This window comes from Phalacrocorax carbo, chromosome Z, assembly GCF_963921805.1.
Source record: "Phalacrocorax carbo chromosome Z, bPhaCar2.1, whole genome shotgun sequence".
NCBI classification, from domain to species: domain Eukaryota; kingdom Metazoa; phylum Chordata; class Aves; order Suliformes; family Phalacrocoracidae; genus Phalacrocorax; species Phalacrocorax carbo.
Window position 1 is genome coordinate 30600674 of NC_087548.1, and position 20646 is coordinate 30621319.

General features: G+C 39.6%; 1 protein-coding gene across 2 annotated transcripts in view; it reads left to right on the forward strand.

Moving 5' to 3' along the window:
• The window catches only part of DOCK8 (dedicator of cytokinesis 8), a 95008-nt gene that overhangs the window by 15042 nt on the left and 59320 nt on the right, over positions 1 to 20646 (forward strand). The window contains exons 2-13 of one of the 2 annotated variants that reach the window (XM_064438327.1): positions 3832 to 3934; positions 7890 to 8065; positions 11042 to 11113; positions 14576 to 14699; positions 14917 to 15129; positions 15997 to 16082; positions 16663 to 16729; positions 16976 to 17125; positions 17753 to 17833; positions 18636 to 18795; positions 19393 to 19532; positions 19757 to 19850. In XM_064438327.1, the coding sequence (XP_064294397.1) occupies positions 3832 to 3934; positions 7890 to 8065; positions 11042 to 11113; positions 14576 to 14699; positions 14917 to 15129; positions 15997 to 16082; positions 16663 to 16729; positions 16976 to 17125; positions 17753 to 17833; positions 18636 to 18795; positions 19393 to 19532; positions 19757 to 19850 (1466 nt within the window). Of the gene's footprint in view, positions 1 to 3831; positions 3935 to 4842; positions 4968 to 7889; positions 8066 to 11041; positions 11114 to 14575; positions 14700 to 14916; positions 15130 to 15996; positions 16083 to 16662; positions 16730 to 16975; positions 17126 to 17752; positions 17834 to 18635; positions 18796 to 19392; positions 19533 to 19756; positions 19851 to 20646 lie in introns of those variants that run through there. The other variant, XM_064438328.1, reaches the window with a different exon arrangement.

A 20646-nucleotide genomic window follows, 5' to 3' on the forward strand; every position in this document is an offset into this window, starting at 1 on the left:
CATAGTCAAGGACAACTGCTGTCTCGCCTCAGTCATCTTTTTTGTAACACATCTATTTTTTTCAGTCTTTCCTCATGAGTCATCCTTCCCAAAATCATTAGCATTGTGATTGCTGCCTTTTGAAGCCTTTTAAATTTGATTGCTTCTTACTCTGTGGTGTTCTAAGTGTGTACACCAGCGTAAGCGCTGTCTCATTGGCTTAAATAAACAGAAATAACTTCTCTTTTTCCTCACTTACAGTAGTGTGTTACTAAGTGTCCCAGTATACTCCCTCAGAGCCTTTTCTGCAGCATGGCTATTTCTTTAAACAGTTCATTTCCCTTTTTGTATTTCTGCATTTAAATTTTTTTCTTCCTAAGATTAGGGATTTACATTTATTTTTAATTAATCCAACTGTGCTGATTTCAGACTGTTTCTAAAATATGAGATTATTTTGTGTGCTAGTCCTGCCTTTTAGTGTACTCACAACTCCTTCCAGTCTGATGTGATCCACAAATTTTATTACTATGTTACCTATACTATTATCAGTGTTGTAAAATAAAGTATGGACCGTAACTAGACAGGAAAAATGAACTTGCTTCTCAGTTACAACAGTAGAAAGTTTGAAATCTCTTCACAATCTTCTTTTGAGCTGTTGATGAGTACACTTTGAATATGTTTTTTTAACCAGTTTTGGAACCATCTGTGATGATTCCATCTTGCCACTCTCTTTACTTTTACAGGGATGTCATGAGGGACGCTATCAATAGCCTTACTGAAGCCAGTTGAACTATCACAGAAAAGTATTAGATTTGTTTTGCATGACTGCCCTTTGATAAATCCATATTGGCTGTTCATCATTACCTAAATTTTGCCAGTAATATACCAATAATTGCCAAACTTTTTGGACCATAGCTTACTACAGTCCACAGTTTCTTGTTGCCCACCATACGCTTCATCATCAGACTATTAATGAACAGGTATTACTAAGGTGATGTACATTTTAATGTTAAGTAGGATTTCATTGCCCCCTTGCTTCAAGTAGAGACCACAGTCTGGGACCTGATGTTCCAGCTGCTTATATGCTGATTGTCCAGTAAGTTGCTCTACTACCTTTTTGAGTGTCAGAGACCAGCTGACTCGTCCATGATTATTTGAGTCCTCTTTTCTAGAGATCTAGAGACCTATCTGCCTTTTTTGCTCAGATTTTCACTGACTGCTTTGTGTTCATCCTTAATCACTCGCCTTCTTTCTTTATTGTTTTTTAGCACATAGCTAGACCATCCTTGCTGCTGACTGTAAAGCTCTCCTTGGAATCAGATAGGGCTGCTGTACAGGTAGGGACAACAAAAGTATGGCCATGGCATAGATGGACTGCAGCTTCCATACAATGCACTAGGTTAACAGGGACCACCATTTTCCTGCAGGTACCCAGTCAGTATCTGAGATAGCTGTTGGTCAGCAAACAGGCCTCTCTCAGTCCGCAGCCATTCTGGCATTATCAAAGAGCAGCCTAGAAGGACCTCCATTTCTACCTTGGTTCTCAGGTTTTCAAAACTTTCCGTGCTGATCTCTGACTGTAACACCCACCTTTTCTCCATGTTGGGGTAGCTAACTTGTGCTTTTAGTTTAGCATCTTTTAGCAGCTGTGTCTTTCCTTCATCTATCTCCAGTAGATCCTGCCAATCATTTCTGAGTTTGTTCAAACCATCTTTGCTGTCTTCTTTTATTCTTACTGTATTTCTGCTCCCTTTCTTCTTTCAGTGATATGAAAAATATGAAATCAATCAATTGAAATACTCTTAAACTATTTGAAGTTCACTTTTATAGATTCTTCTTCCACTGGACTGATTCATTTTGCAGGTTCTTTCTTTGAATACTGGGGAGATTCTGGAACTAATGTCGTACTCTTGAGAAATCTATTTCCTCTCAGTTAGCTGGGATTGCACAGGCTTTTACCAGACATCAAATTTTGCCCTTCATCCACATGTGTGCTTCCTCTTTTGTGGATGAAAATACATACCATTTCCTCTTCAAAGTGTCTGATGACCCCATATCTGGTGTAGTTCAGAGATGTGTTATATCATTGTTTACAGCAGCAACCTCTGCAATACGCTGTAGCACAGTTTTTAAAATACATTAAGCCAACATCTGCTGTGACATCTATTATTTATATCAATAACAGAAACTTATGCACCGGGTACAAACTGACTCAGTTTGAAGGAAAATAATAGTTTTGAATCATTTGAGTTTTGTGTTATATCTTGCTACATACATTCATGATCCAAGATTATTTGCAGTGGCAAGATGAGTAACAATAACCTTGATATACAAGCAGCTTTTTCTTTTTAAAATACTGCAAAAATAATCTAAGGCATGCACAGATTTCCTTATTCTCCCTACATGGTTTCTTCCTTTTATTATTATTGAATAACCTTTTAAAAAATGCCACTTCATCCTGTCTGATTTTTGGAATACCACTGATGAGTAGGAACTTCTCTTCCAAATGGATCTCTTTTCTTTCTCTGTAACTCTGGCTTTGCTCTGTCTGCAATTGCTGCTGCCTTCAGATTGGAGCCATGTCCCACTCACACCTGGCATGGCCTTTTGACCTACAAGCAATTACTTTTATTTTTGCATCTTTTGTTTAGCCATCAGGCCTAATACCTTTAATACCTTCTGTGAGGTGCCTGTCTCTTAACAGGAGCAGAACTGCATTGAGCAGAGTTTAAGTTTTTGTCATGCTTGCTAAGAAAAGTGGTAGTAAGAGATCAAGTGTCACAGAATAGGTACAGTAATTGTAGAAATCGAGAGGGCACAGAGGGAAAAGGAGCAGACCAAACAGGCAAACTGTGCTGTTGCGTCTGGTAATTCTAAGATGCCTATTAATGCTTGCTGGAGTTGGAATAGAGTCTTATATGGAAGGGAAAGACTTCTTACCTCTGTATTTTCCTGTCTCCCAGTTGGCTGCCCTGGTGGGCTGCAGGGTTTTTTTTTACTTGGAATCTGCTTAAGTGCATCTTGTTGTTTTAAAAATCTTGTCCTGAACATTCACGGTGAACTTTATGGTAGATGTTTTGTAACCATTTCATGGGTGATTATTCTTAAATCATATTAAATACTAATTGATTTGTTTCTGTGAAAAATGACCAAGCTACTCTGATTACTGAATTTTCAGATTGGGTACATGCACTTGTACTATCACTCTGGGATTTCTGAAGAATACAATACTCCCCTCTTTCTGCATTGAAATCAATTAATTAGCATTTAAGAAGTCTTCTCCTCAAATGTTCAGCTGATACAGTATAGGCTGATTTTTATATTCACGGTTTGGTTTGTCTTGTGCTTTTCACAGCAGAGTGCATTATTAACCTAATTCTGGGTTTATACTGTTCAGTAAGTGGTCCTGTCTTTTTTTATCCCTTGGTCAATTACTTGTTTGTGAGAATATTTGCCTCTGTTATGTTCATTTTTCCTTCTCTGCTCTATTATCCTGTATTGTTGCTTTCCAGAAATGAATCTGCAAGTACTGCTGTACAGGTTGCAGTCACACTTCACTTAAGACCAAGGTTATTCTTTCTTGCATAACCTTTCCCAGTTGTGAGGACTGCAATATAATGATAGAAATCTGTTGGAAGAGTGTCAGAATCCTCATTATATAGGACTGCAAATGTTTTTTGAGGTTTACATCAACTACAAAGCAAGTAGAGTCTAGAACATCACCAAAATACATTTCTAAACACTAGGACAGGAGACCAAATTGGCTGAAGTCTGACATTTGGAATTTGTATGGGGATAATTGTAATTATTGTAATTATTGTATTGTAAGGTTTTTTCTCTGCTTAATTAAAGGCACTCCTCTGCAGAAATAAGAAAGCAATTTACACTCCAGCCAGGCTTTGCGCAGTTTTGTCAACGAAGCTTAAGTACTCCTGGTTTTTCTACTCTTCATTTGGTAAGTTCTGGGTTTTCTTCTTTACACAGGTTTGGCATCTACACAGCGTAGTATTTTTTGGGTAAATTAAGTGATCTTCTTTAGTTGTCTTTCTTTCCACTGGCTTCTGTCTGAAGCTGTTAAAATACTCCCTGGTGAGCTGAGGAAATTATGCATCTGAGAAAACCAAGTATGGTCCTTGGAGCCTGAAATAGAGTGTCTTTCTACATATTACTATAAGTCAAAGTTAATTAGTAAGTGTTGGAGTGTATTACCTCCTTTCTTTGTGGGAAACATTCAACTCCATCGAATAAATGCATTATGTAGTAATCACACCACGCATGCGAAAGGATGATTTGCAGAAGGAGGGCAGTGAAGAGACAAAAAGAAAGGTAGAGGCTCAGCTAGCTTGGCTTAATACACAGTTTCCAGAGCTAGCAACAGAGACGGCACACTGACCTGTTTTTCAGTGCTGAAAAGTAAGCATGTTAAGTGAGAAATGACAAAGTATGGCACAGATATAATTGAGTCAGTTGTTGTGTGTCTCCGAATCATCTTCATCCTTCCATGTGTAATCCCCCTCTAAAGAAGTCAGACCATATGACATTGCTGTTATGACAAAGGGAAAAAATACTGGATCTTTATAATTGACTTTCAAGAGGATGGGTATTCTGCAAATGTACCATGCCATAAATAAAACAGACTAAGATTTTAATACTCTCCTCCCTCCTACCCTTTTAATTTTTTATTCTTTTTGTGAGACTCAATAAGTAGAAGCGGGAGAAGTCTTTGTGCACCAACGATTGTGAAAAATGTAAAACACTAGATGTAAGCACTTACTTCCTGTGTGTCAGGGCCTCCCGCCACTACTCACTTCCTTAATCTGAAATGCTGTGGTCGTTTAACTTGTGGTTATTCATCCTGGGAAGGCTCGGTCCCTTCTACATGCAAACAACTGCTGTTGCTCTTGAGAAATTTGATAAGATTTCTTTTACTGAGTATTACGCCGTAGCTGCCCTTTTGTGTGCTGTCACAATCCATCATCCTAAAAAAGGTATGTTTGCAGTAATGATTTGTGGCATTTTCTGTGGAATAATTGTTTTGCACACCGGCATGATGTGTGAAGAGGAGTGTTGGCTTCTCAGCTGAAACAATATCTCTGTTTTCTTTGACAATTCGCACCAATTGTTAGGGAGACCGTTACCCTCCATCTGCATTTACCTTTTTCACCATCTTTTTTACATTTGTGTCTAATTTACGATAGTCAAAGCCACATTTCTAATGATTAAAGGTTTTTATTAAGATTCAACTAGAAAAAGTTAGAAGATATAATGAAATGCAATGGATTTGACTTGTCAAAATGGAAAAGTGTGATTTCTGAAAGAAAATGCAATGCTTAATCAAAAATCAGATTGTATTAAGCAAAAATATTTTGCATGCAAAACATTACATCTTCAGCAACTGAAAAGATGTAATATCCTTTTGTTTAAGCTGTGTGTTGCTTTAATCTTCTGTGCATTTTTTTTTAGTAGAACTTCTCATATATGTGTATACTAACATGCAATGTTTTGCCCACTGGCAGTACAATAAATGAACTTCAAGGATATTATACTGACAATTCTTAAAAAATCTATAGCCAATATTTACTCATAACTGTTGATCCGGCATGCTGAGCACTACACTAAGTACAAACCAGAGATAGTGCTTAACCTAAAAATTTATTACCAGCACAGTGTATTTCTTCAACTGGCTGCCTCATGATTTACTGGACATACTGTCTGTTTTAGGTTTTCCCTTAGGGTAAAAAGGGCAAAGAAAGAGAGAGATTTTCCTAAATGTGTTTTCAGAGAATTCAATTGATCCCTTAAATGTACAGGCAGAGGGGTCTGCTCAGAGACTTTATTTATGCAGAGAGCAACACCGTTTCCCTACAAAAGGGGAACCTGGGGCAGGGGGTAGTGGTTGGTTGTGTTCGAAGGTCTCTACTACATCATTTGCAGGAGTATGTACCACATCTATTTTTTTCAAAGGTTTAAACCGGTTTGCTTCTCCTAGATGTTTTTAGCACATTTCTTCTAAATACGCTTCACTTTCTGCAAGATGTTTCTGGATTTTTGTTAGCTGAATAACTTCCTCACATTTCTAGAATACTCCAAAACTCGTATTTACCATTAATCAGCTTTAACTCGTCTCCCTCTTTACAGTAGTTGACGTGGCATATTATGTGTGAGCCATTTTAGTTCAGAGTCACCCAGAGCTTTGCCACTGTTGAGCACTTTTGCTTGTTTCATAAACTGTGGAATTCCTCATTGTCCTATTGAGCTAAAATTCCTGGTGTTGTAGATTTAACACTGTTATGTGCAGAGGTCACTTCATGCTTAGGTGAAAATCCTGTCAAATTCCATGAGAGCCTTGCATGAGTACGATGCAGATTATCTGATCCTCGTACAGACTATTTATTGCTGGTAGCTTCAGAAGGCAGTCTTGTGAAAGGTGTTTGGGCTAATCAGTGCAATGCAATCCTTGCTCTTTACAGGCAAGGATGATTTTATAGCTATTTTTTGCTACAATTCTTCCTGGTAAATTAGTTATTCCAGTGCTGTTTTTCTGTGCTCTTACTGTGCTAAGGTGTCCTCAGCCTTTCTGGAACTCACAGAACATAAACTATAGGTTTTCTAGAGCTGCAGCTTTTAGATCTATTTGTTACTTGTCAAGAAAATAAACCATATGAGATGCTGGTCTCTGTACTCAACTGGACAGATATTTTATTTTCTAAACATACAGGCTACTTTTCTTGGCTATACAGCAAGTAAAATAATTTTCAGGTTTATCTATATGCAGAATGACATACACTGTTAACACATGAAGTCACATTTTATGTGTATGTGGAACAATTCTAGGTACCATATCAAACAAGATTTTCTGTCTCTGTATTTGAGACTAAACAGATTTTTAAAAAGCCATGCAGCTTCAGAGCATGCATGAGTAGCAGAGCTTGTACTTGTTTAACTTTGTTCTGATCAGATATTCCGTGTAAGAATGGTTGATAAAATGTAAACAGATACAACTGCTCTCTATCAAGGTGCAATGCCTTGTGCTGTAGAAATGGTTGATATCTAAGGTTTGCAATAATAACTTTAGTAGTTCCATGTAGTATTTTGTGTAGCTACTGTACTAACCTTTGAAAAATCCAATAAAATGAGAACTCTAATAATAGGCAAACTAGTAATATTCAGATATGGAAAATAATAATTTCTTCTGATTTTGGTTGTACCTTGCCCTCAACTTTGTTTGGAGTCGAAAGCACGCAGCATTTCTAATAGTCAGCACCTTTCAAGCACAGCACGTTAAATGAGTGGCATCTTCATGGTGGCAGCCGTGGTGCTCACAGTTGGTCCTTCGCACAGTACGACTTCTGAGAGTTACTGCCTTGGCCTTGTAATTCCTAGTGCCTTTCATCACACGTGCTGTAGAGTCCATTGGCAGCTCCCTGCCAGCTGGCACTGCCTGTCACCTGCCCGTGTCCACTCTTGTTCCTACCCAGTGCTGCCTTTTTAATAACTCTGATTGACACCATGGATCGGACAAGGGGGAGCGAGAGCCCTTCATGGGAATCCAGCAGAACACATCTGAGGGCATCGGGGATGTACCTCAGTCAGCCTTCCTTCTACCAGCATCTATGAAAGCTCAACAGAGAAAACAGGTGCAAATTTGGATTTAGGTGTAGGTTCTTCCTTTTCTTCTTTGGGTTTTAAAACTTATCTCTCTTTGTTCCCTTTCTTTTTTCAGATGAATGTTTCATGAGCAACTTTTCCCTGCATTAAATGCAGTGGCACTGTGTATAAAGTTAGAAGTCTGTTCCTGATGTTTAGTACATAATGGGACAATGACAAGAATTAAATAAATAAGCCTAAATTACACTATTAAGAAAAACCTTCTGTTGCTAAAGTAAACACCACTTTATTTCTTCCTTTAGCCTTCCTTTTATGACGCAGTAGATCCAGTAGATTTTGAAGGCTTCCTAATGACACGGATTAACAACTTGGACTCAGAACTAGCGCAAGAACTTGGTGACTTTCCTGAAGATGACTTGGACATTGTCTTTACACCCAAAGAGTGCAGGACTTTGCAACCCTCTATGCCAGAAGATGGGTAAGGAGACCTTCTCTCCCTCTGAAATGCTGCAGGTTTAAAAATAGTTTCGAAGATGTTGATCCAGACACCTCACTGCCATCCAGCCATTATGCACTTGCCATTGATTCCATTAGGCCTGTTTGCACACTTAAAATTATGCAAGTGCTTACACGACTTCCTGAGCTAGCTGGTATAGCAGCAGAAGTGAGGTAAGCATAGACCAGGAAGAAGAGTAAGGAAGTGCAGGGGGCAAGCATAAAAAATAATTTTGTAGCTCTGATCGCAGAGGTGGAAGTTGATTCCGGTCATGTAGTAAGCGTAGGATTGAAGTATTTTGTCTTTTTCTTTCTTCTTTTTTTTTTTTTTTTTTTGGCTAGCTATGTGTTACATGGCATTGATCAGATCACTAAGCATCTCCTTCTCAGTACCTTTCTTGCTCAAATGGGGGGAAATACTTCATATTCACAAGGTGTGGGGAAAAAAAAAATTGTTAATTTCTAGTGTAGAAGTCACTTTTGGTTTCAGGTTGACATTAATGAAATAATTCCACTATTTTCAACAGCTTTTAAATTGAAATAGGTAGCATGTGTTGACACTGGTGCTCTACCATCCTGGAAATATTTAAGCTGGTTTGATAAACGGACAAACTGTGGGCAATAGAATTTTTCAGAATGAGAAAAAGGGATGCATTGGAGAGTTTTCTGGTGTGGTTTAGGCGAGTCCTATGCATTCTATACAAAATACTCTTCAAGGATTGTTTCACTGTAAATAGTACCTTCAAGTAGAACCACAAAGGCCTATTGAGTTTTGCAAGCAATAACACCCAGATAAATGTGAAGTCAGCACCAGTTTAGCCCCAAACTGCTATGTCTGCAGAGACGGCTAACCATGCAACGTGTTTGGGACTGGGGGCTGGCTCCTTCCGGTATACTCAGGAAATGAACGGCACAGTCTATATTCTCTGCTGCGCTAAACCTGAATGCTGAAGGGACAAATAGGCTTAGCTTATGGTGTCCTGACTCACAGGGTAGACTTGCATCTCACTCTGTTCCTGCAAAAGTTGTTACAGGCTGATCTAATCTTTACCAGCCAGCTGTATAAACTACAGACCTATACAACAGCAGTATTTGTTCAGTTTTCTGCCCAACACACCAAATGCCATGAGGCTAAGCAGGAACCACAGTTTATATGATTTTTGCCAGCTGTGGACTAGCTGAGAACACCTCTCTCTAAGCAAGGTCTCAGTCTGCAAGTTTCTCATGAAGTTCAGGAGAGCAAAGGTGGTAGAGGCGAGGTGCTACGCTGGGACACCTGAGAACTCTTTGAATCATACATCTCCTGGGGATTTTGTAACATTTCCACAAAAGGTGATTTTCACTTGAAGTTACTCATAGAAAATGTTCCAATCTTTGTACTGATTTCTTGTTTTCCTGTGGACTAGTGAGAGAGAATGCATGTGGGAGACAGCAAATGTTTTGGTGCTTGAAGTTCCCATTTATTTAAATGATGGACAAAAATAGTAAAAAATTAACCAACTTTGAAATGAGATTTAAATGATAAGATGATGATTTCTCCCGTTTCCAAGGTTACTTCCCAATATGCCTGCTGTTTAAAACAGCAGTTTTCTATTTGTTTTTCCAGTAGCAGAACTGGTAGACTCATGCTGTATAATCAGTTTTAGGCCTGATTCACACCACCGTGACATTAAGGGTTTTGTAAGGAGTCTGTGGCAAAGCTCAAATAGTCAATACCAACAAATACGCTCTCATCAGATTATTTTACACAGCAGCTTCCGACTCAGCCGTTCATGCTGCTGTTATTGGTATTAGTGCTTTCGCAGAAATCCTGCCAGGGTGTGTTAGGGAACATGAGAGCGCAGAAGGGGCATGCACCGAAGATTCGCCTGCGGGCGATGCCGTCTGTGGTGTCCTCCTGCACCGAGAGCAGGAAACAGATACCGCCAACCAGACTGGGTTAACGTGCTGCATGCTTGCAAACGTACGTCACGCCTGAACCAGATGCAGAAAGTGACCATGTGCTGTGTCCGTCCACAAGTGGCAGGGGCAAACAGCAGTCTGGTATTGGCCAAGGCTCTGTCCTGCGGTGCATGCATGAGCCCGAATGACTTGTTACCTGATCTTGGTAATCGGTTGCAAATCTGTTAGGAGTTCTGGGTGGAAAGTGCTAAAAAGTATCATCCCTTTCACTTCTGCCTGCATTGCATGTGTATCCTACTCTTTTACTCACTTGGATTGGAAGACGTAACAAGTGATTTTGGCACAGGTCACTAAAATGTTTTAGAATAGGGATAGGGGAATTATGCTACAACATCATGACAGCAAATTCATGAACATCAACTTTATCTTATAATATTTCAGTTCCAATAAGTATCTAGTCTATCAGGCAGCACTGACAATCCCCTATGTTAAATTAAACTTATTTGAAAATCATAAAATTAAATCATAACATAATGCTAGATCTTAAAGTTTTATTATGCTATCTGATTAAAACCATAGGGTCCCTTTTTAGAATTTTCTTCATCTCTGTGAAGAAGAGAAAATTACACCAAAAACATAGAAGAGGCTATTTATATGCAAGAGTCCAGGAGCGGAGGCCTCTGGAAAAATACCTCTGTATGTTGAGACTTGTTATCAAGTCTTGAACATCAAAAAGATGGGTACGCGGTATGATTTATTTTGATGTATTTTATAGCAACATTGGTCTTATATTCATGAAATGCATAGTATGGCAAATGGCTACCTCTGTTAAATGTATGTGTTAATTTATAAACACATTAACAAAAACCTGCATCAGGGAATTCATGCAGTACACAGAATTCTTTAAACCTCAAACAATAGTTTAGCAGTAGAATAAATATACAGGAGGGGACTAAGAGAGAGGCTTTTATCTGAACAGCATGTTTAGACAAATTTCTTTGTCCTTAAGGTATGACCTAGGTACTAAAATATTTACTGTATGTTGCTTTTTCACCAGGGTTGAACTGGACTCACATGTCAGAGACTGTGTGCAGACATATATCCGTGAGTGGCTGATTGTGAATCGAAAGTAAGCTACATACAAGTAATAAAATAGAAAATACCCTGCATCCTATTTGTCAGAGGGAAGATGCATACTGTTATAAATAATCCTAAAGAATAACGATTTGAATCAGTGACTGAGGACAAGAACTCAAGAACTAACTTTCCAGTAGTCTATATAACTATATTGTTTGTTTGAGCTGGTGGGCTATAGCTAAATATTCTTGCATCTGCTTCTTAATTATCAGGGACTCTGTGAATTCATTGGGAAGAAACTCACATCAACTGTCTGTAATGATGATTTATCTAAATCAGGGATGTTACTACTGTTTGATCACACTAAAAGGAAAGATAACAGGGATAAAGATTGCATTTATATGCTCTTCATTTTCCCCTCCATGCCCTGAAAATTCAGAATGATCTGATTTCTAATGGTGACTGAAAACAAAATTGAGTGCTAGTCGCAAAACCCCAAGGATTATGGCTTTCCCAGCAGTGATTGATTGTATTCATGGCATTATTAGTGTAACATCCAACTTTACTATTTCACATCAGTAGGCAATTTCCACATTTGGGGTCAGTGTAATTCAACACACCAAATTGGACCTGTAGTCATTACAAGTGATTAAATGTCCTTATTTTATTTTATTTCATTTGATTTAATTTTATTTTATTTTACCATTTAATTTAATTTAATTTCATTTCATTTCATTTCATGTGTTAAATGTGAAGTCAGTGCTTTCTGTGCAGGGGTGTCTGTCCCCAGACCCTCAGGGATGCACTGTGCCAGTGGAGCTTGCCTCCTTCCCCACCACCCCATCTTGTTCTGCAGAAAGATGTTTTCGGAGCTCTGTTTTATTGCACTGCTTCCTGTTCATCCCCCCATTGCATGCATGCCCTGTTCTTGAGCAGCCGTAGTAGCAGCCAATGGTAGAGTGCCGTCACATTTGCTGCCATTTCGTTGTGCCCCTTCACCGCCCTTGCTAGTTTCTGTTTTTCTGGCCTGATGTACATCAGCAGTCAGTGTGCTACGGGTTGACTCCTGGTGATTGTAAAGGAACTGGCATGTTTTAAATGTGTAGCTTGTGCAGGTACAGAGCAGCTGCTGAGGGTTATTAAGAGACTTCCTCCAGGGGTGCTGATGAAATTGATTGAGTTCTCAGAACTGTTCCACAGAGAGTCACCAAAAATAAGCTAGCGGGTTTTGCAGGCTCTCCACCTGCACTGCTCAGAGCACAGGCTCTAGCTCTTTCACACAGTGCTGTTCTGAGTGCACTGTAAAAAGCCAACATGCAGCTTTGCCTGTGCACATGAGTAGGGAGCGAGCAGTAAAGTAGGTGAGGTGAAAAATAGAGCATAGCTATTTTTGCACTTAAGTGTGCTTGTAGAAGTGTGAATGGAGCCATAGAAATACACATGTGTGAAAAGATTTGTCATGTGTTTTACTATTCTGTTCATTCAGGTAAGGCAAATTTACATTCAAAAACTTCATTGAGCAGTTGAGTCTGCAGTAAACATGATGAAGGGCCCTGCCAGAGACCTGAGCTTTGACAGTTGTGGCTAAAAAAGCAAGCAATTTATTAAAAATTGCAAAGAACGAAGTGTCAAAGGTGCTGTAGTGTCATGTAAACCAATGATAGATTGTTACTGGGAGTCTCATGTTATGCTTGGACACTATTCTCAAAACAGATATGAGAGGAAGAAAAGATATCAAGAGGGAAGTGAGAAAAAGTAGTTGTAGAAAGCTTTGCATTGTTTTGAGAAAGGCTTGAAAAACTGTAGTTGCCTACCTGGGAGACAAAGATTCATAGGACAGGTTGCTGAATGTATGGTCTGGTGAGTTATGGATGAGAGGCATGTGTAGAACCATAGAATCCTTAAGGTTGGAAGAGACCTCTAGGATCGTCAAGTCCAACTGTTATCCCAATGCTACCATGCTTCCTAAACCATGTAACTGACTTTCATCCATGCATGGATGTGAAAGTTCAGAACAGGAGTCTGAAGAGTCTTCAGTGGGTGGCATGAGCGGAGGTGCTCCTTGTGCACCAGGGCGGAGAGGTATGTGAAAGAGGGGCTGGACACAGCTGAGGGTCCATGTGTTTTTGCCAGAGGCTGAATGGGAGGCTTGCTCCTGTGCCTGTCAGTTTCTCCTTTCAGTTGTCCTTTGTTCCTCTTCCTCATCCCATTTTCTTAATTCAGTGTGTGGCCATTAAATTGATATGAGTGCTAAAAGCAGGGTTTGCCTTTTGGTGAGTTTTCAATGCTACTGTGCTTTTCAAAATAAATAAACAATATAAATAAATTTTTCAGGAATACTTTAGGGGAAAGGCAGCTCTAATGTATCTTGTACACCACAGGGAAAGAGTGACCTCAGGTACATAAATACCTCCATTAATCATTTGTTTGCCACCAGAGGTAGTGAAAAAATAATCAACAAAACCTCTTTTGGATGCTGAAATGTCTTAAATTCATGCAGAATTCTGTCTTTCATTCTCGATAATTAAGATGGTTCCAAAACAAGGTCACATCCAAGGAGAGCTGGGATTGTCTCTTTTATGACTTCAGTTTTCATTTGCAGTCAACTGGTAAATGATTAAAATGCAAACAATTAAAATTAAAGCACATCGGAGCATATAATTCAGTTACTCCCAAAATGTAATAAAAAGGTGTCTCCCTGATCAATAATTGCTTATCATGGCATCTTTATGAAAGTACTCAGATGTTTAGACGTTGCTTTGGGGGTGTTATGGCAAGGAAAATGAATGAAGCAGGATACTGTAACTAAGGAGGCTGATTGCAAAAGGGCCATCACAGGATTTAGCAAATTGCATACAGAAGTGGAAGAAACAGAGCTCTGGATGCATCTGCTATATTTTTTTCAGAGTACCTGCTGTTTTTTTCTATCTGCCACAAAAGCGTAGCTTGAAATGGGCACCTTGCTGCAAAATTTGGGGAAGTTGCCAGTAGAGAGGGTTACATTGTGCCATAGCCCTCTTTAAAAACAGGCACTGTTTGAAAGGTGTAGGTTGTTGTATGTGATTAACATGGGATACCAGCTAGGTCCAGGACAAGAGCAGTAAGCTCCTCAATGTATAATTGCAGGAGCAAAGAGCCAGCCAGGAGATAAGCAATCCTGATCCGTGTTCTTAAGGTCACTGAAATAATCACCATGTCTGGTGCAGAGCCCAGAGCTGAATTTGTACCTAGGTCAGACTTTGCTGCTGTCTTAGGCTCACAGTCTATGCAAAAGTGATCTGAATGAATTTTCTTCCTCTTAAAACTCTACTTAATATACATGATAGAGTTGCAGAGGTGTGAAAACAATTTATTGTTGTGAAATGTCATATTTTTGCATAAAAGCTGTGATACACTGCTCTTTTGCACAATAATATTTCCAGTTGCTTGATTTTTTTTAATTTATCTTTTCTGTTTTATTTTCCCTTAACTCCTCCTCATGCTGTCCTGACTTGCTCGGGCTTCTCTGTGGAAGGAACCAAGGGACTTCAGATACCTGTAGCCTGAAAAACAAGGGATCCCGAAAAGATTTTCACAAGATGCTTCAAAAACAAACATTTGAATCGGAAACTTTGGATTCTGGTGACGCAAACTTTCAGGTACATTTCTTCATTTTGGGAAATGCGATCAAACATAGCAGCCTTCCTCAAAGGAAGCATCCCAGGATCTCTGTAATGGCATCAAGCGGAGAGCCGTGCTTGCCATTAGGTTTCATGGCAGAGGTGGCATTAAAGCCCTCTCCTGCAGACAAGCAAGATAGGTTTCATGACACCCAGTGTCCAAGCCACAGCTCCCCATTTTGTTGTTTTCCAATAGGCAGGGCCCCGGCACATCCACGTGCTCCCTGAGGAGGCCTCAAGGACAACCCTCACCTCCTCCGACTTCGACCTGCGCAGCCTGCAGCCAGACCCCCGCCTGGAAAACCTGCTGCGGCACGTCAGTGCCGAGGAGTTCGAGAGGCAGAACGAGGAGGCGCGGCGCACCAACAGGCACGCCGAGCTCCTCGCCCTCTACCCCTCCGTGGATGAGGTGAGCTTGGAGGCTGACTGGTCCACAAGCCTTCCCGAGCTGGCTGTCGCAGCATGTTTAAGGTTAAAGCTGCATCATGGTTGAAAAATAGGGTCTGTGGCCAGGATACATGTCTCCCTTGGATAATGACACGGTGAAGGCACATCACCGTGGGCTCGTGCAGCTATCTTGAACATGCATTCAGGAGCTTGTACTTGGACACATGGTGCTGGCTGAGGCTTTGTTACACCCCCTCAGTGCAGGTCAAGCCTCGTGCTGGTGATATGGTTGTGTCAAGGTGCTACCCTTTGCTGTAATGCTTGCTTGGGGGCCAAAAGTGTAAATATTCAGTGTAAATGCCAGTTGGGGGTCAGAAGTGTAAATACTCAGAAATACAAATTAATTTCTTTCATCTCTGAAGCGATGAAATGCCTGCTGTGTGGGGGAAGTTGCTAGCCTATAGCAGTGGCCCAGTTAAGATGATATAAAGGTTTTATGTAAGTGCAGGGATGAATGTCACGGACTCCTGACAGATGTTCTGCAGAAGACCTTTATTGTCAGCTTTTCACTGCTTATATATCTTTTCGACACACTCTCCATGCGACCACGCACACAAACAATTTCTGTTATTCGTCAGCTAGCTCTAAGCACGCGCCTTATGCTACATACTAATAGGCTGTTCTATTTGCGCTACCTCATTTGTGTTTGCTTACTTAAATCCTTCTTGGCATTCCCACGCTCCTGTCTCTGTTTTTTACTGCCGCGTTGCTTCAGCTCAAGGACGTGTCAAACAGTGCTAAGTTACTTGCAAATTCATCTCCCACGTCTAAGTATGTAAATTTACAGCTGTTTTAATTGAGTATGACTGGAATAACTGTTTAACGATAGGAAGATGCAGTGGAGATACGGCCAGTGCCTGATCGCCCAAAGGAACATCTGGGCCACAGGATTTTGGTGAAGCTGCAGACTCTGAAGTAAGTATTCTTCCCAAGCCCCGCTCACCATTTCTCAGTTCTTACCAGGGTACTGCTGCCGACTCTGCTACACCGCTGCAGGTGTCCAGTTCCAGTTGTCCAGTTCAGCAAGTGTTTACATGTTTGCATGTTCTTTCTTAGGGTAGCAGAGGACTATTTCTATCCATCATTACAGAAGTCTTTAACTTGTCAGGGTGAAAAGGAGTTGGGAATGATCCCAAACTATATATTTCCAACAAACTAGATTGTTCTCCATACACACTACTGGACTTGATAAACAGAAAAAAAACTCAAGAAAGATATGATTGTTTTTAACTGATACCTGAGACCACCTTTCTGACAAATTTAGAAAATACATTGCATGCAGTTTGCTTCCCTTCTTTTTCTCTTCAAATCAGCTAATAAAATGCACTAATGAAAAAATCCTCCAGGCTTTGAGAGAGCTGAGGTTTGGAACTAAATATTTCTTCTTATTTTCTAATGGAAGTGCCAGCCAAAATATAGCCCTTTCATTTTTTTTATTATACAGAGTCATAAGAGTGCAGTATTAATCAGTGTCCTGTGTGTCTTTCCTTAACAGGTTTGATATAGAGATTGAACCTTTGTTTGCATGCATAGCTCTCTACGATATAAAAGAAAGAAAAAAGGTAAGTGTGCACGCAGTATTTTTGTTCAGTTGGCTTGGGTTTTATCTCTGGAGTAATAATTTAGGAAAACTCACAAAAATCACATGGCTTTTCACACATGCAGCCTGATCCAGTATTCTTTTTATTCAAAGTCACATGCTTGCAATTGTTTATTTTGTAGTTCTAGCTACTACTTTTGACTTATTTTAAATTGAAATTTTATGCGTTTTTGCATTGCAATACATTTTAATTCTTTTTCTTTTCAAGATCTCAGAAAATTTTCATTGTGACCTCAACCCTGATTCATTGAGAGGATTCTTGCGTTCTCATACACCCTCCATTGACTTGTCTACTCAGGCAAGATCGGCAGTATTTTCTGTCACTTATCCCTCATCAGATATATACCTAGTAATAAAGGTATGTTACAGTGCTAATTCAACACGGTTCTTCCTGTTCCCAGCTGTGCCTGTTGTGTGAGTTTGTGGATCTGACAAACATAAGTTTCCTGTAGCAGAGATGAATTCTGATAGGTTTTAATAGTACATGTGCAGGTATCCACTGGTATTTCTTACTCCCAAGCTAAGAAGTTATGTTGTGTTCTAATTCCACTAAGTATTTAGAATTTCCTAACTCTGCCTAAGGGAGATTTAAAGCAAAGGGAAATAGCCCATTTTAAAAAATTTTTAATTATGTACTGTGGACGTTTTTTGGCTTTGGTTTAGTGCACTTTGCATCATTTTGTTTATTTAGTTCTGAAACTGAATTAGCCTGAACCACTTCATTTGGAATGTGTTAATTTTCCTGATTTCAGTGAAAATGCTGTAGTACCTGACTGACAGTGTTGTCACCCATGTATTTTCTGCTTTCTAACAAACCAGATTAAAAACTAGGAGAAGGTTTAGTATCAGTTACTCTGTAAAGACAGTTTTAAGAATTCTATATCGCACTTTTAGGCAGGCTCTTTCATATTGCTAGAGAAGCAACATGTTAGTATTTGGGTGATATTTTTTCTTTGCGAGTGTCTTATTTGACTGCTTTTTGTAGATAGAAAAAGTGCTTCAGCAAGGAGAAATTGGAGACTGTGCAGAACCCTACATGGTTCTTAAAGAAAGTGAGGCTGGCAAGGTAAGTGAATAATTATAAAGCATGTTTAGATCCAAAAAATGCACGCACAAGAGAAAAAAACAGAAAGAGCAGATCATCTGGAATGGACAGAATCCCAGGAACGCTGGGGAGGAAGGCAGCTGGTGCATCCATGGTACAAGCAGTCTGGCATCTGCGACCAACAGGAAGAAGTCATGAGAAGGCAGGGTGCACTTTCATTACTGACTCCTTTGGAAATTAACACTGACAAAGTCTTCAGTCACAAAGCAGATAGGTGTGAGCAAAGGAGATGATAATGCAATGTGGAGTTAGCACAAATATTTGTACCTCAGAGACATATTACTGATTTGGGTGGGCAAACAACCTGTTGTGGTCAGTTCAGCACTGTCATCCATAGGTAACATGAGCCCTGTCAAAGGAATTAATGGTCATTTACCTCCCTGGAGTAGACTGACGATGTTTGCTGCATGTCCACATGTCTCTCACCTTTAGAATACTGCTTTGAGCTGAATATTCTTTCTGTATCTGATGAAGGAAGTAGAACCTGCTAACATTTCACGGTGATTCTTCATGCTGGGCTTGAGGGTCTCTACAAAAAGATCTTAATTCTCCTTTTCTATAATGAAAATTAACTCAAAAAGAAATGAGAATTGAGTGTAAAATCAAAACGCCTATGAGCCTGACAGCGATGCAGCAAGAAAACACGAGGGATAAGAATGCAAAGTATTTACTGAACTGCAAACATGTAATTTCCATTGTTTATCTATAGTAGCATTAATATAACTGATTGCTTTTTAAACAGTCATTGTCTTCTTTTTCTTAGGCAAAAGAAAAGATTGAAAAACTGAAAGCCCAAGCTGAATCCTTTTGTCAGCGGTTGGGGAAATACAGAATGCCATTTGCCTGGATTCCCATAAGCCTAACTAATTTCTTCAACCTTTCAACATTTGAACGAGAGATACCTGAGGCCGAAGGTTTAAATGGTAGCTGTCTAACTTTTCTAACTAATGCAAAGTGACTCTTCACTAGGACTGTGCGTAGGCAACAATGTCATTCACTTTGGCATCAAGAGTGAACAACAGATTCAGTCATGTCTTCTCAGGCTTCCTTTTCAGTGCTACACTTACAACTTAATATGCTTACTGTTTCACCTGTGCATATTTATTTTTATATATGCTAAATATTCTTCCATGTTTTAGGCCCAATTCTGGTTGAACACTGGCTCTGTAGAAAGTAAAACTCCCTTTGCCGTATGGAGTTTGTTTGCAATACAGGACAACCAAAATACATGTCATCTTAGTTTCTAGAGCATACAGGACCATTGTTCAACAACATTGACCAATGTGCTTTACAACCCACGATCTGAAAATTTGAATAAGCTGCAGCAGAAACAATGTCACTTCACTAGGTGTGACATTGTCCTGGCATTCCACTATCTCACATAGTCTGAAATAAAAGTAGTGGGATGTTTTAGGTCCTCTGATATTGCCGGGAAGTTGTGGATTTCTAGCGTATTCTGACAGTCTTTGTGCTGAAGCAACACAAAGCAAGTTGATCTTTCATTTAATTTCCCTTTGAAGGGAAGGGAACAGCTAGTGACAAGAGGGCAACACTGATACAGGCAAGAAGACTTTCTGAGAGAAGTCTCAGCTCAGAGGACAGCTATCCAGTATCGAACTTCAAAACAACCCCTCTAACCCTCAACACCTTCTTTAAACAGGTACTGGATACTCTGATTGCCTAAAACATCTTTCATCTATGTAATGTGAACTGTATTGGGAAAAGTTACCAGCGACATTCGTGGGGGGACAGAGGATAACTGCTGTCAAGTAGGCAGTAACCCACTTGCTTTGCATGCCTAAGGGACATGGTTCACTCAGAAACTTTTCTCAGTGTCATGGAGTACTGTTATAAAGGTACTGATTTTTGTCTTTCTCCTGGTAGGAAGGAGACAGGCTCAGTGATGAAGATCTGTTCAAATTTTTAGCTGATTTCAAAAGATCGTCTTCCCTGCAGAGAAGAATTAAGACTTTACCAGGTACATAATTCATTTTGTATGGAAAAGGATGTGTGTACTTTTGTCCCCTAAATTTTTCTGTAACATCCAACCCCAAAATGTATTTGACTTGAGTTTTAAGTCTATAGTATGTGCCGTTGTGGAACTTCGCAGGTTCTCAGTGTCTACCTGACAACAGATGCTTTCAACGTTTTTTCCTGTGTGACTCTGGAGATTTATATTTGGCTGGATATTCTAAAATTATTTGCTTTCCTCCCTAATTTACAGTATATCTACTGGATGTCTTTTTTTTATTATTCAGACTGTTTTAAGACAGTGCTTTAAAGCAGATTTCTAAGATCCTTGCTATTTCCCTGCGATGTTTTTCAATGGGTTATATTTTATGGAGAGAGATTAAAACGTGTACACATTTCATCTTATTTGGGTATTTGGGTCAGTGTTAAGTAGAGAAGGCAGAGATGGTGTTTGGCGACTGTCAAAAACCTGACTAGTTTAATTTTCCTTTTTACATAAATTACAGCTCAAGCTCTTCTGGATTGTAGAGGAACCTTAAAAAACATGAACTGAGAGCAGAGCTGTTTTGCCTTATTAGCTGATTGCCAGAAATGACAAGTCTGAATTCCCCAAACGGTTTTCACTTGTCGCAACAGAGAATTTACATTGAAAGTCTGGTTATACTTGGGTAAATGTTATCAGTATTAATCATTTAACTGCTCACCACAGCAAGCCTGGCTTTCCTGGTGGGTGGTGTACTTTGGCAGAGATTAATCAGAGCAGAATCTGAGTGGGGGGAGTGCCAGATAACTGTATTAGACAG